Genomic DNA, 17209 nt, shown 5'->3' with positions numbered 1-17209 from the left:
GGACACCTAAGCTAAAATGAGAATTAAAGGGGGGGCAGGGTGCAAAATTGAAAACATAAGGTCTGCCCTAGTCCCTTGCCTAAAAAGGCATCTTAAACTTGCCTTTCAAGGCAGAGACGGAAGAGCTGAAAAATCCAAAAACAATAGAGCTTACACATTCTGAAAATCTGAGAACAAAAGAGCTGAAAATCCAAAAATAGAGACGACTAGAATTTTGAGAGAAAAAGAATGTTCTATTGAATTTCCCTCTTTGATTCCTGAAATTTTCAACCTCTGAAGCAACTTGTGATTCATTTGGAGTTTTAAAATGGTTTGAATTAGAAATTGGGGCTGATTCTCTGGGATTTGAAAAGGATTTGTCATTTTCATTGGTTTGGATTTCAAAAAAAATGGATTGAATCTGTTGGTTGAAGAGATTTTTTTTACTTGAGCTTGGTTGTGGCTTACAATTCTTTTGCTGGGTGGAATTGATTTCTGCTGATATTATCACATTGCTGGCCTGCTGTTGCTATTCATTGCTTTCACCTCTTCTTCCTTTTGTAATTTCCAGGTACTTTCTAGACCTCTAGATGTGTAAGAGTTGGAAATCTGAAGTTACATGATCCGGTGGAAGTTTCATGACATATTGTTATCAAATGTCATTTTATGCTATTAAACTCCTTTACTTCTGTAGTAATTCAGCTTTGCTTCATGAGATTGCTTGCTTATTTATGTTATTAGCCTAAGGTTTTGTTTGTAATGCTGGAATGGGTGTTTAAAGGCAGTATGTTGACCTGTAAAATGGTTGGAATCTATTGTGTATGTAGACTGTTGGATATGCTGTAGCATTCTCTTTGAAAAGGACTAAACAATTTCTTCGGCAATAGTGATTATATACAGTATTTGAAGGCTGATTTATGAAGATTCTGCATATGTTGGTTTAGCTATTCTGTGTTCAAACATGTCAGCATGTGTAAATTGGTACATGAATACTAGTGAAGAGGAATCCAGGAGTTTAATATTGAAGGTTTTCATAAGATCAATCCATTATGGGCTAAGTTTGCATTAGTGATGAGTTTTAAGGGTGTGCTTTATTTTTGATGAAATCAGTGTTTAGCATAAAATTGGAATTTGATAGCAAGGCAAGAACGTAAGATGGCTTTTGAAAGCATTTAATATTTCCTGCATGTCAAGCTGTTAGATATTGATGATCAGGTTCATTTGGCATATTTCTTTGGTTTGTATGTCAATTTGTTTTCATTTGGGCTCGGTTCTAGGTCTTCTACCTTCAGCCTGCAGCTTTGTAAAGTTTGGGCCTCTTGTGGGCCTGAATGACGAAGTTATTGTGAGATGAAAGGGAGTTTGCTGCCCTGGGCACTCCCGTGATTCTCTGCCTCAAGGTGGAGATTTTCAGTGAATTGTTGGGCCTGCTGCCAGGCGCAGGTTTCTTTTTTGAATAAATAATGGATCAGACCCTCTTCTTTATTGGACCATTGAACGACAATTTAAGTTCGCGCTTTAGTTTAAAAGTAACTGTAATTTCTTTAACCCTGATTTAATCAGTAGATCTTTATAGTTAAATTGAGGTGTGCTATATTGGATAACACAAAATAGTTATGGCCCTCCGAATTTAGCACCCTTTAAAAATTGGGGTGCGCCATGCCAAACAAAAAATGACAATTGCGTGGCCCTCGTTTTAATTAGCTTTAACTCAACCTTAGAATCCGAGGCGTGCTATTTAGCAAAAATTTCATGGCCCTCGCAAAGCTAAAACGTGTAGTTGCTTTAGGCGCGTATTTTAATAATATTACTTTCCTAAATTCGGGTGCACATTTATGTGACCCAAATCCAAATCCCAACGGAGTCGAAATGCGTCAAAAGCCACGGGTACACTGGTGTAACGTGGTTCGAGATACATTTTCACGACGTTGCAATTCTTATTAAAAAGACATAAAGTAAAAGTGGTTAAAATAAAGGCACATAGGTAAGAAATATGTTTAAAAATCAGATAACTTAAGCCAAACATAACAGTTAAGCGACCGTGCTAAAACCACGGAACACGGGAATGCCTAACACCTTCTCCTGGGTTAACAGAATTCCTTACTCGGAGTTCTGGTTCGCGGACCGTTAATAGAGTCATAATTTCCTCGGTTCGGGATCCAAGATAAATCGGTGACTTGGGACACCAAAAGCCAAACTTATCCCAAGTGGCGACTCTGATTTCTTTAAAATAAATCCCGTTTCGATTGTCACTTCAAGTTGGAAATAACTCCCTTTATTATACCCTATTCCGGGGGTGTAGAAAAAGGAGGTGTGACAGCTCTTTGGGACAAATTGAAGAGGGATTCAAGGAGGATTGATTGGAGGTAAGTTCCTTGGCCTAAATACAAGAGATTATGATAGATTTAACATGGAAATTGGTTGAAATTCATCAAAAAGGGGTAAAGCTAGGGCTTGAGTTTTTGATATTTCAAATTGGGATTTGATAGGTCATTTGAGCTTGGATTTGGGAGTTCTTGGTATGTATGGACTCGTGGTGAGACGAGGAATCCGGTAATGTGAGTTTTGTAATTTTTCTAGAAGTGGGCCCAGGGCTCGGGTTTTGCTAGTTTCGAGATTTTGCTATTTTTCGATTGTTTTCGATTGGGTATTGTTCCCTTAGCATATTGTGATGTATTCGCTCTGATTTTGGATAGATTCGACGCGCGTGGAGGCCGGTTTGAGGGGCAAAGGCGTCGCGAGCTAGAGATTTCACCGGTTCGAGGTAAGTAATACTTGTAAATGATATCCTGAGGGTTTGAAACCCCGGATTTGCACATCATAGTGCTGTATTGAGGTGACTTGCACGCCGGATGTGAGCGTGGGGTAGAGCACCATTGGGGATTGTGATTTGGTCCGTCCCGCTTGTTGATTTTTACTGCGTATTTGACTGAAACTACTTGTTATCATCATAATTTGGGCTGATTGCCATGTTTGGGCTTCGTGCCAACTATGTGAATCGTTCAGGGATTGATATCACTGTTTTCGCATTACTTGCATATTATTTGATCTCGGTCCAGGGTTTTAACACTGTTTTGCAAACTCAGCCATTTTTTTCTAAGATTTGAAAACTTAAACAACATTTCATTGACGTTTTGAGCTGAGAACTATTATTTTAATATTGCCCAAGTGGCTTATGTGCATTTCTAGACTGAGCATGGATCGAGCTGCGCGCCGCAGCAATGTTATAGTGATTTCTGGATGTATGGTTGGCTCGGGCTCCGCACCGCAGCGGTACTGTATTGATATTGAGGCCGAGGGCCTGGTTGATGCCACGAGATGGCTTGATTATTGCGCTTGTACTGTAGGAGCCCCTCCGGAGTCTGTACACACCCCCAGTGAGCGTCGTCGACGTTAAATATGGATAGATCGGGCTGCACGCCACAGCGGTCATATGCATTGCATTGCACTCATGCATTGGTTCCTGGTTGTATTACGTGTCATGACATTCTGCACTCTCATTCCATTGGCATCCATGCTACTTCTTGCATTGTTCACCTGATACCCTGGTGTTATTTGTTAATGGAGTGCTGTGCCCGAGGGGCTGACTTATGTGCTGACTTGCACTATCTGTTTCGCATTCATTTGCTTAACTGTTGAGAAAGATATTTTCAAAAGAGGTTTTAACTGAGCCCAGATATTTTCTAAAGGATTTCACGGTTTTACTGTTTTCTCAAAGGGTTGCACTGTTCTATATAGCATGATGGAGTTCTTTACGTGATTTCTTGCTGCTCAGTTATTATTTACTTTTATTGCTCACTGAGTTGGAGTACTCACTTTACTCCCTGCACCTCGCGTGCAGTTGTAGGTATTTGTTACCCGGTAGCGGGTTAGAGCTGATTAAGGATTTTGTTATCGTAGCTGAGCAAGGTGACCGCCGGCGTTCGCGGTGCCGGACTTCGTCTTTTGATTCTAAATTTTATTATGTGTATTATTGGCCCTGTAGTCGTGTTCAGACTTCTCTAGATGCTCGTGACTTGTGACACCCCGGTCGGGCTGTGTTGGGTTGTAAATATCGATTATTATTGTCATTAAGTTGTATTTATCTATTCATTTATGTTTAATAATTTTGAAAGAGGCGTTGTTGTTCTGTTGGCTGGCCTTGTCTTCACGAGAGGCGCCATCACGACTAGTGCGGGTTTCGGGTCGTGACACATATATACATACTATATAAACTATATATACTATATATACTACATATTTATTTTAAAGTTATTAGACGTATTTATGCTTAATGTTTTACTTTGTTATTAATTTATTATGCATGATAATTTAGTTTTACTATTGTTTTGTTATTTTACTTTTTAAATGCAAACTTTAATATATAATTATATATACATGCTATACATATTATGTATACTATATATATTTATATAGCCATGTATAAGCAATTTATATTAGTATATACATATATGGTTTACAAGAAATTGCCTTAAATAAAAAACAAATTTAAAAAAAATAGCCCAGAAAGAAAAAGCCCGTTAGGCCCGTGTGGGCCCGGCCCATTTAGCCCGGGACCATGTGGGCTTAGCCCGTCGTGGGCCGGTTCCACCCGTTGAGCCCGTGAAGCCCGGGACCGCCAAAGACCAGCCCGTCTGAGCCCGGACCCGTTTGGCCCGGCCCGTTTGGCCCATTTAAGCTCGGGCTCGGCCCAGAATACAGCATTAGCCGGAGCAAAGTCAAAGGTGACCGGAGACAGCCATAGAACTGGAAACAACCAAGGTCTAGACCAAACTTTCCCAGGATTCTGCCTTGAAACAGTGATAATCGGGCATATAGAAGCCAAAGGAGGTAGATACAGGCCTCCAATGGCTTTGGAAGCCATTGATTTGGGCAATTTTAGGTGGTGGTTGAGGGTGGCGGCTAGGGTTTGAGAGAGAGTTTGAGAGAGAATTGGGATTCTGAGGCGGCTGAATGAGAGAAATGATTGGGTTTAGGGGTTGTTTGGGATTAATTATGGAAAGGTGGTTTGGTGGCCATTGATCATTTTGATCAACGGCCTGGATTGATCGGGTACGTGGAGCGGTTTAACGGTGTTAGGTTTGGGTCGGTTCAGAAAGGGGTTGGGTTAGGGTAATTGGGTTTAAAATTGGGGTTCAATTCAGGCCACAATTAAAACACAATTGGGCTATATTTTAAATAGCCATATTTCCCTTATTTATTTTATAAAAAATAGTAAAGTAATTTCTGGATATAAATTAAATGTACTAACATGATTAATAATACATAATTATCAAATTAGAAATATTGGACCTAATTTTTATAGACATAAACGTAATTAGATCTACAAGAGGCTAATATTGCACTAATATGCAATTTAGCCTTAAAAATACTAAATAAATTTGTAAAATTATGCAAAAATTATCATAGCTATATTTTTGTATAAATATGAGAGTCCAATAAATAAATCACTAAAAATGATAATTTTGGGAATAATTATTGGGTTTTTTTTGGATAAGATAGGGCAATAAATTGATTTAAAAATCTTTAAAAATTAAGGAAAGATAATAATACATTTGGACATACCTATATATGCATACATATGCTATTTTGGAAGTATTTTGCATATTAAAAATATTTAGGAAAAAATTGGGTATCAACAACAACAAGGAAGGAATACTCCCATAGCAACTGATAAACCCATGGCACAACCGTCAACTCCATTCTTTACACAGGAACAATACCAACAAATCATTCAACTTCTCAGCAAGGGAAACAATGAAGGTTCTTTTGAGAAATCTGTAGCAGCTGCAGCAGGTACTATGAAAGCCTGATTCACTTCATGTGTTAATAAATAATGGATAATACACACAGGAGCAACAAATCATATGGCATCCACTTTTGAAGTGTTGAAAACCTTTAAGCAAATACCTATGTCTGAAAGGAGTAAAGTTCATATGTCAACTGGTGATGTAGCTTATGTATCTCACATAGGAAAAGCTTCTTTAATTGAGGGTCGGGACATATCTGATGTACTGTATATCCCAAAATTCATATACAACCTTTTGTCTGTGTCTAAACTGACAAAGGAGTTGCAATGTTCCGCCCTATTCTTTCCTGACTTCTGTATCTTCCAGGATCTCTGGAGTGGTAAGGTGAAAACGATAGGTAAGGAGGATCATGGACTATATGTGCTGAAGAGGAACTTTGCACAACAAGGCTCATCATTGACAGGGATTAAAAATGCAGGAAATAATAGTGTCTGTATTGCTAGCAGTCACTCTTTTCTTACTAGTTTACTTTGGCATAGAAGGTTAGGACATGCTCCACTTGATGTAATAAAGAGGCATGATGTACTCAGACATCTAGAAGAGGGTGAACATCATCCTTGTACCGTTTGTCCTCTAGCTAAACAAACAAGACTGATTTTCCCTTTAAGTAATACAATGCCAAAATCTGCATTTGAATTTATTCATTTTGACATTTGGGGTCCCTATGGAGTACCTACATGTGATGGAAAAAGGTATTTTGTTACTATTGTAGATGACTTCACAAGATACACTTTCATATTTCTAATTAACTCCAAGTCAGACACTTTGGTAATGCTGAAAAATTTCTTTGCCGAAGTTCACAACTTATTTTCTACTCAAGTGAAAACACTTAGGATAGACAATAGATGTGAGTTCTTCAGTTCTGACTTCACTAGTTTACTACTGGAACTAGGCATTGAGCATCAGAGTACTTGTGTATATACTCCTCAACAGAATGGTGTTGCTGAGAGAAGGCATAGGACAATTTTAGACATGGCTAGATCACTCAGATTTCAAGCATCAATACCCTTAAAATTTTGGGGAGAGTGTGTTAACACTGTTGTGTACTTACTCAACAGGCTTCCCTCCAAATGCATTGACTACAAATCGCCTTTTGAAAAGCTCTACTCACACCCTCCTTCCTTGAATCATTTGAGAGTGTTTGGTTGCCTGACCTATGCAACCAGTCCTAATGTACATGACAAGTTCTCCTCTAGGGCAATACCATATGTTCTCATGTGGTATTGTCCAACACAAAAGGATTATATTCTATATAATATACATTCTAAAGTTTTCTTTGTAATCGGGAATGTAGTATTCCATGAAGCCAGCTTTCCTTTCAAGGACATGAAAAGCTCAGGCACTCCTCTCTTTCCAGTCCCGGACCTCTTGACTCCAATATCAACTCAGTCCCAGTCTGGCTCCTACATTCCACTAAGTCATACTGAAGCTACTACTGATGCACATAACCCCAGATCTTCATCCCAGGGGGAGATATCAGATCAAGAAAAAGAAGCTCCAGAACAACAGGTTGTTGTTCCTGTTGATGTTCTTGGTAATTCTGCAGCAGAAGCTCTAGATCTCCTACCTGGCTAGCTAGTTGTTCCTGGTAGCTATGACCTCACAGAAGCTTCAGACATCCAAAATCTCAGAAGATCTCTCAGACACAGTAAACCTCCATTGTGGTTGAAAGATTATGTGACATGGTCCCATGGCATTACATGTGCTTATCCCCTTTCATCATATGTGTCTTATCACCATGTAACTCCTCATTTCCTGCAATCTCTCACCATTTCTCCTCTGTCATTGAACCACAAACCTTTAAAGAGCTGCTGCTGATCCAAAGTGATCACAAGCTATGAAACTTGAGATTGCAGCTTTGGAGAACAAGCACACATGGACTATTGTTGATTTGCCACAAGGTAAAGTGCCAATTGGTTGCAAATGGATCTATAAGGTAAAGTACAAAGCCTCGGGTGAAGTGGAAAGATACAAAGTTGGGTTGGTTGCAAAAGGGTACAGTCAAAATGAGGGTCTGGATTACACAGAAACATTCACCCCAGTAGCCAAGATGGTCACTGTGAGGTCCATTATAGCTTTTGCAGCATCAAGGAACTGGTGCCTCTATCAGATGGATGTTCACAATGCCTTTCTCAATGGAAAGCTTCAAGAGGAAGTCTATATGCATATTCCTGAAGGGTTTGCCAGATAGGGGGAGTCTCAGAAGGTCTGCAAATTGCAAAAGTCCCTCTATGGACTTAACAAGCTCCAAGGCAGTGGAACTTGAAGTTGATTGAGGCTTTGCTGCAGATGGGGTTCAGACAAAGTCACTTTGACTACTCTCTCTTCATCAAGAGGACAAGTCATGACATAACAGCCATCTTAGTCTATGTAGATGATTTGTTGATCACATGCAACAATCAAATAATGTTGGATCAAACTAGAAGGGACTTGCAAACCAAGTTCAAGATGAAAGACCTAGGTGAGCTCAAATTCTTTCTAGGAATTGAGTTTGCTAGGTCTGAGAAGGGCATAGTGACGAATGAAAGAAAATATGCATTATAGCTCATTTCCGAACCAGGACTGAGTGGAGCTAAACGTGTAGAACTCCACTAGAGTTGAATCAAAAAATAACCTCTGTGGATTATGATACTTGGCTACAAAGTGACACTACAGCAGATGAAAAGTTGAAGGATCATAGTATCTATCAGAGGCTGGTGGATAGACTTTTATATCTCACCATGACTAGACCTGACTTGGCATTTGCAGTCCAAGTTCTTAGCAAATATATGCACTGTCCCAAGACATCTCACTTAGAAGTTGCCCTCAGAGTGGTGAAATATATCAAGGTTGAACCTGATCTAGGACTCCTAATGCCTGCTGAGAATACAAGAAAGCTAACAGCCTACTGTGACTCAGATTGGGGGGCCTGTGTGGAGACAAGAAGGTCTGTTACAGGTTACCTAGTAAAGTTTGGTAATGCTCTTATCTCCTGGAAATCAAAGAAGCAGGAAACGTTCTCCAGGAGCTCAGTTGAGGCTGAATTTAGAAGCATGGCCTCATGCACTGCAGAGATTACTTGGCTTGTGGGGTTGTTCAAAGAGCTAGGAATTCATGTTGATGTACCTATTCGGTTGATGTGTGACAGCAAAGCTGCAATACAAATTACAGCAAATCTAATCTTTCGTGAAAGAACCAAGCATATAGACATAGATTAATTGTCATTTTTGTAAGAGAACGGATCTCACATGGTCTGATCAAAACTGAGCATGTGTCTACAAAGGAACAACTAGCGGATTTACTTACAAAAGGTCTGAGCAAAGCACATCATGATTATCTACTGAGGAAACTTGGAGTGAAGAACCTGTTTTAACCATCAACTTGACGGGGAGTGTTGAACAGTGAGCATGTGAATGTTAGAACAGTGGGTATGATTTAGGCTTTGAGGTGTGATAGAATCACTATCTTTTAGGTATTAATTGACCCACTAGTTTGCTGATGGTTTATGGTAATATACCTTCAGGATACAACAAAGCCTAGAGATTTGCAGACAGCAATTTCTGAAAATCTCTCTTTAGAACTTCAGTTACGGACTTTCAAGAGAGCTTTTAGAGAAAAATAGGAAGAAGAGGAGTTAGAAAAAATCTGCCGTGAATGAACCACTTATGAAGTAATTTATAGGCAATTCAATTGCATTTACATCACACCTTTTCAAATAACAGACACGTCTATTCATATTGAACCATTATCCAGCAACGGTAGTATTGCAACATTAGTATTGTAACTGCAATTAAGGTTCAAATATGTAGCTGAAACTTGAGGTTTAACTTCTCTTCTATGTAATAAGCTCCCTTCTCCATCTAACTTTTCAAGCTACTTCAACAATCCCCCACTTAGCTTGAACGATTAGGCTCACAATTGTTTCATGCATAAGGAGAAGTATCTTTCGATTTAAACTTCTCCTTAGTGAAAGCATCTCAAAGTTCAAACAGAATCTTAGTATAATTAAAGATTAAACCTGATTCCTTTGTGTTAGAACTGGAAATACTGCACACACGAATCAATTAGTCCGAGTTTAAAGCTCACCAAACTTTAGCACTAATATGGCCTTGTGCTACTTCCTGAATTCATGAACATTTACAAAGACGTCTCGTCTTTTGTTGAAGCGGCACCACTTCCTATGATCATATAGGTGAAGTCTTCTGTAATACTACAATATCATGAGAAAGTCATCTGTAGTATCACTAATCTTCATTAAGAGTATAGTTACTCATCCTCCAATTGGATTTAATGCTGTAATAGTTCGAATAGCATTTTCAGCATTCACCAAATTTGCTACTAACTTGTTATTACCCATTAAACTTTGTATGCTAACAATATCAAAAGTTGGGTTCCCATTAATAGTAAACTTAATCAAATTGTCTTAGACCAAATCCAGCAGAAGTACTTCTTGTCATATCTCTCGAGAGCTCTTTTGTAAGTGGATCTGCTAGATTATTGCAAGACTTAATATAAATAATGGTAATCACTCCATCAGATATTTTTTGTCTCACATATTCATGTCTCAAACTAATATGTCTAGATTTACCATTATGAACTTTACTATAAGCTCTAGACATTGACGTTTGACTATCACAATGCAAGGAAACAGCTGGCATCGGTTGTGGCCACAACTTAATATCCATTAAAAGATTTCTCAGCCATTCTGCTTCCTTTCCCGCCCCAGCTAAAACTATAAATTCGGATTCCATTGTAGAATTAGTTATACAAGTTTGTTTCTTTGAAGCCCAAAAAATAGCCCCTCCTCCTAAGGTAAATACCCAACCAGAGGTAGACTTAATATCATTTATACTAGTTATCCAACTTGCATCTGTATAACCCTCCAACACTACTAGAAACTTAACGTAGGATAAACAATAATTTATAGTTCTTTTCAAGTAACCAAGAACTCTTGAAATCGCTTTCCAGTATTCGTTACTAGGCTTGCTAGTATATCTCGATAGTTTACATACTATAAAAGCAATATCAGGTCTAATGCAGTGCATAGCGTACATCAAGCTACCAATAGCACTAGCAAATTCAATTTGAGCTATTGCTCTACCAGAATTTTCTGCCAACTTGTACGAGTTATCATATGGGGTATTTGCTTCTTTAATATTCAAGTGTTTAAAATTATTTAATATTTTCTCAATATAATGAGATTGACAAAGAGCAAAACCTCCCACTATGTTTTCTAACTTTGATACCCAAGATTGTATCCACCTCATTTAAATCTTTCATTTTAAACTTATTCTTTGTATCATTCACACCCTCTATATTAGTTCCAATTATAAGCATATCATCTACATAAAGATAAATAATCACACCATAATCATCCGTAAACTTAGAATATATACATTTGTCAGCATTGTTATGTCGAAAGCCATATTCTAAAATTACAGAGTCAAATTTCTTGTGCCATTGTCGGGGTGCTTGTTTTAATCCATATAATGACTTAATAAGTTTACAAACTTTATTTTTATTTCCTGGTAGAATAAAACCTTCAGGTTGTTCCATATACACTTCTTCGTTTAAGTCACCATTCAAAAGGTTGTTCTAACATCCATTTGATGTACACACAAATTGTAAATTGATGCCAAAGATAAAAGTACTCTAACATATGTTATTCTAGCCACAGGTGCATATGTGTCAAAGTAGTCGATCCCTTCTTTTTGTCTAAAGCCTTTTGCTACCAACCTAGCTTTAAAACTTTGTATTGTTCCATCTGTATTATATTTCCTTCTGAAAAACCATTTGCAGCCAATAGGTCTAGAACCAGGCGGTAAATCAACTAAAACCCACGTATTGTTTGATAACAAAGAATTCATTTCGTCATCGTTGCTTCTTTCCAAAAAGCTACATCCCTTGAAGATATTGCTTCTTTAAAAGTTTTTGGATTATCTTCTATGTTTGACAAAACTGGTATTTTGTTAAGTACGGTTGATCTATCACCTTCAACTAAGAGAACAATATCATGTGTATATATAAAATTTGGATCTAGTCTCCTCTCTGTTCTAGCACGCTTACTTCTTCTAATTTCAGTAGGAGAATCTACATTTTGCTTGTTGCTAGACATTAATTCATGACTAACATCAATACTAGATTTATTATTTAATCTAGATGTAATTATAGATTCACTTGCTGAATTAGAGTCATGACAAAAATTATTTTCAAAAAATTCAACATCTCTAGATTCAACAATGATATTAGAACTGATATCCAATATTCTATAAGCTTTGGAATTTTGTGCATAGCCAACAAAAACTCCTTTTAAGGCTCTTGGCCCTAGCTTTGTTCTTTTAGGATCCGGAACTCTATAATATGCTAGACAACCCCAAACCTTTAGGTAAGCCAAGTTTGGTTTTCTTTTCTTCCATAATTCATATGGAGAAATCTTAAACTTTCTAGAGGGAATTATGTTGTGTAAGTGACAAGCTGTGAGTAATGCCTCATCCCATAAATTCATTGGCAACTTAGAATTCACAAGCATGGAATTAAGCATATCCACCAAGGTTCTATTCTTTCTTTCTGCCAATCCGTTTTGTTGTGGAGTATATGGAGCACTAGTTTGATGTATTATTCCATTTTCCTCACAAAAAGAAGAGAAGTCCGAAGAAAAATACTCACCACCTCTATCACTTCTTAAAGTTTTAATCTTTCTCCCCTTTTGATTTTCAACTTCAGCTTTGTAGTTCTTGAACATTTGAAAAGCTTGATCTTTATTTCTTATCAAATAAACGTAAGTATATCTTGAAAAATCATCTATAAATGTAATGAAGTATCTGTTTCCTCCTCTAGTTAATAAGCCATTCAATTCACAGATATCAGAATGCACAAGTTCTAATAGTTCAGATGTTCTTTCAACTTTTGGAAAAGACTTTTTAACCATTTTTGCTTGTATACATATTTCACAAATCTTTTTGTCATTAATTTTATATGAAATCAAACCATCATTAGCCATAAATTGTAAAGATCTATAGCTAATATGTGCTAAACGATTATGCCATAATGATAAGGATGAATCGACAAGATAAATAGAAACATTATTCTCATTAATACTTAACTTAAACATTCCATCACATGAGTAACCCTTGCCTACAAACAGTCCATTTTTTGACAGAATTATTTTGTTAGACTCTACTAGAACCTTGAAACCTTTCTTACAAAGCAAATTTGCAGATACAAAATTTTTTCTTATATCTGGTACATATAACACATTGACTAGCAGCAATTTCTTTCCAGAAGTGAAATTCAATTCCACACTTCCTTTTCCCAAGACTTTAGTAGAATCATGGTTGCCCATCAGAACTTTCTATCCATTAACAACTTCTTCGTAACTTTTGAATTGGCTCTTGTCATTGCAAAAATGGACAGTAGCTCCAGAATCATACCACCAGTCACTAGACTTGTGTCACGACCCAAACCCCGCACTAGTCGTGATGGCGCCTCTCGTGAAGACGAGGCCAGCCAACTAACCCAACTCCTCTTTTCAAAAATAATTTAATCATGAATAAATAGCTAAAATATGACTTAAAAATATTAATTAGAGGAATTACAACCCCACACAGCCCTAATCGGGGTGTCACAAGGCACGAGCATCTATTAGAATGTAAGTACAACCTCAAGGTCTAAAATACACTAATCAAGAATAATGAACAAAGGGAGAAGAACGATGCTGCGAGCGCTGGCAGTCACCTCGTTAAACTCCTATATCTCTGACTCTGATCAGCCAAACCCACTACCGGGTGAATAAATACCTGCATCTACACACGAGGTGCAGGGAGTAAAGTGAGTACTCCAACTCAGTGAGTAATAAAGGTAAATAAAAACTGAGCGGTAAAAAATCACGTATGTCACATCATCATGCTATATAGAAGTAGTGTAAAACCTTTTGAGAAAAATAGTGAAGCTGTGAAATCTTTAGAAATATCTTAGCTCAGTTTAAAACTCCTTTGAAATGACTTATTCAACAGTATGCAAACGAATGCAATTCAAATAGTGCAGATAAGCACAGAAGTCCGCCCCTCGGGCACCACACCCAATTAACAGATAATGTCAGGCAATCCGGTAGATATCTCATGAAGCAGCACAACAACAGGTAAGGCAAGCAAATAAAATAAAGTAAACACACAGAACAGTACTAGTACCGCTGCTGCGTGCAGCCCGCTCCACATATCGCTGCGGCGTACAGCCCGATCCATTTATCATCGACGACGCTCACTGGGGATGTGCAGACTCCGGGAGGGGCCCCTTACGGCCCAAGCGCAATATCAAGCCATCTCGTGTCATCAATCTAGGCCCTCGGCCTCATATCAATATCAGTATAACACTGCTGCGGCGTGCAGCCCGATCCAAAAGTATCCTCACAATACAGGCCCTCGGCCTAACTCAGTCAACAAAATCACATAAGCCACTCGGGCAACAATAAACACGATGCTCAGCCCAAAATATTATTGGAAATATCATTTCAAGTGTTAAAGCAAGTAATCTTGGCTGAGTTTTGAAAACAGTGTAAAAATACATGATTGAGTCCAAGTATAAAATCAAACAGTGAGGAATTATCAACAACAATCCCCGAAGGGTTCACCTAGCTGGAACGAAGCCCAAATATGGAAATCAGCCCAAATTATGATGATAACAAGTAAATTTCAGTCAAATACGCAGTAAATTCATCAATCGGGACAGGCTAAGTCACAATCCCCAACGGTGCTCTATCCCACGCTCGCTATCCGTCGTGCAAGTCACCTCAATATAGCACTACGATGTGCAAATACGGGGTTTCAAACCCTCAAAATATCATTTACAATCATTACTCACCTCGAACCGGCGAAATCTCTAGCTCGCGACGCCTTTTGTCACGACCCCAACCCCGGTCGTGATGGCGCCCAACATACTGCTAGGCAAGCCCGACCAATTCAACAACCTTAACCCTTTTTACACAGTTCATGATTCAATTAACACAAATAATTACTAAGTCATAATACTGAAACTCTAAAATATAATTAAAACATGCGGAAAACCCAAGTAGAAATACTACTACGCAGCCCGAAGAATCCGGTGTCACAAGTCTGAGCCTCTAATACACGAGTGTCAACCTACTACATATTTCTCTAAAGAAATGCGAAAATAAAGCAAATAGGTTAGATGGGAAGATCAGGATTGCGGACGTCATGCAGCTACCTTGATGCTCCCAGATATGATGCTCGAGTGGGTTCACATAGATCTGCACACAAGGTGCAGGGAGTAATGTGAGTACTTCCAACCCAGAGAGTAATAAACATAAATAAGGGTTGAGAGTAAGAAATCCTGGATAGGCACAATGTAAGCTATAATTACAGCAGTTTAATCCACATAATGTCAACTCAATAAACCAATGAAAATAATGATGCTGCAACAGATAAGTAAATGAATGACAATCAATTAAGACATGCAACAAATAGTACGGTACTCTCTAGTACCCGCTGCGGCGTGCAGCCCGCTCCATTTATTTATCGTCGGCGGCGCTCACTGGGGGTGTGCAGACTCCGGGAGGGGCCCCTTACGGCCCAAGCGCAATATCAAGCCATCTCGTGGCATCCATTAGGCCCTACGCCTCATATACATATCAATATAATACTGCTGCGGCGCGTAGCCCGATCCCATACTCAGTCCAGAATCATATAAGCCCCTCGGGCACAATAATATAGAAATATTCAGCCCAAACTTCATTAGAAATATTATTTAAGTTCCAAGTTTTGAGAAAAAGTGGCTGAGTTTGCAAAACAGTACTAAATACTAGGATTGAGTTCAATTGTCTGAAAATATGGTAAGAAACCAGTAAAAACAATCTCTGAAGGATTCAATAAGTTGGCATGAGGCCAAATTATGACAATTAATCCATTTTTATAAGGATCTCACTAAGCTTCAATCAATTAGGTAGTAATTTTATTAAGCGGGACGGACCAAGTCACGATCCCCAACGGTGCTCTACCCCACGCCCGTTATCCGGCGTGCAAGTCACCTCAACATAGCACTACAATGTGCAATTTCGGGGTTTCAAACCTTCAACACAGCATTTACATCTATTACTAACTTCAAGCCGGCCAAAATCCAAGCTCGCTATGCCCTTGTCTCTCAAATAGACCTCCTCGCACGTCGAATCTGACCAAAACCACAACGAATACGTCACATTATGCTATAGCATCAATACCCAATCGAAAATAATCGAAAAACATCAATAATCCCGAAATTGACAAAACCCGAGCCCCGGGCCCACTTCTCGAAACTCAGAAATTTTTACAGAAAAGTGTTATTCATCTTCTCCCGATTCCGTACATATAAAGAACACCAAAATCGGAGTCTGTTTGACCCCTCAAATCGACCCCTAAAGGTCTCATAATCTCAGGGCCCAAAATCCTATTTTTCTACTGTTTTTCATGAATTAAAGGCTGGGATTATGGTCTATAATCACCCATAAACGAGTTTTAATAATCAAATCACTTACCTCTGTGATACCCAGTGATTTTCTCTCTTAAAAATCGCCTCAGAAGCTTCTTCCCGTTCAAAAATTGGAAGAAAACTTGACCTGCTCATTATAGGTATACTGTTCACGCGTTTTACTGCTCTCAATGGGTTCCTTGTGAAATTCCAATGAATTTAGGCTTTTGAATCACTCAATTTGACCTTATAATGAAGGAGAAATGTAGGTTTTAAGATTTGCAAATAGTGCAGGTTTTTAATACGCCATCAGGGGCAATTTCGTCATTAACCTGAAAATCTGGGCAACCTTGGTAAAATGGCCATAAAATCCTCATACGATGTCCAAATTCGACGATTCTTTTTGCTACGGGTCCATAATTATGATACGGATCTAATGATTCATTCAAAACAGTAATCGGAGCTCATTTGTTCAATATGATATCATTTATGCTTGAAGAAACGACGTCGAAGCATAAGAAAAACGAGCACAACGCAGCCCAAACCTATCCGAAACTCACCTGAGCTCCTCGAGACCGCATACGAGCATACTAACATGTCACATATGATCATTCAAACTTAGTTGCACTCTCAAAACACCAAAACTAATATCAAAACACCAAATTTACATCGAATTCAAGCCTAAGTTCTTCTAAAACTTCCGAAACACGCATTTGATCAAACTTCCGAAACACGCATTCGAATCATCATACCTGATCCCAATTTTTGCCGTTCGAACGCATACCACACCTTAAATACCCCATCACTCCACGATAGATACTTTAAAATTTCCTGTGCCACCAAGCAAACCCGAATACCACCAGTTGATCCAACAAGAAAATGCCGCAATACTACCGAATTATCATCAGTTTAATCACATTACCCTTTTTCTGAGACATATACTCTCGTCAAATCGCTTCCAATTAGCAGCACCATTTCCTTGATTA

General features: G+C 38.5%; 1 protein-coding gene across 1 annotated transcript; it reads left to right on the top strand.

Annotated features, from left to right (window-relative positions):
* On the top strand, positions 8510 to 8986 carry LOC109232878 (uncharacterized mitochondrial protein AtMg00810-like). Its single transcript, XM_019398571.1, has one exon. The coding sequence runs from the start codon at positions 8510 to 8512 to the stop codon at positions 8984 to 8986; it is 477 nt and encodes a 158-aa protein (XP_019254116.1).

The sequence above is a fragment of the Nicotiana attenuata genome, chromosome 1, assembly GCF_001879085.1.
Source record: "Nicotiana attenuata strain UT chromosome 1, NIATTr2, whole genome shotgun sequence".
Taxonomy (NCBI): domain Eukaryota; kingdom Viridiplantae; phylum Streptophyta; class Magnoliopsida; order Solanales; family Solanaceae; genus Nicotiana; species Nicotiana attenuata.
The sequence above is the reverse complement of the archived record's forward strand: the minus strand, read 5'-3'. Positions and strand labels throughout refer to the sequence as shown.

What these genes read in the sequence shown, in the direction of transcription:
- LOC109232878 (XM_019398571.1), top strand. Translation starts at nt 8,510, where the DNA reads ATGACTAGACCTGACTTGGCATTTGCAGTCCAAGTTCTTAGCAAATAT.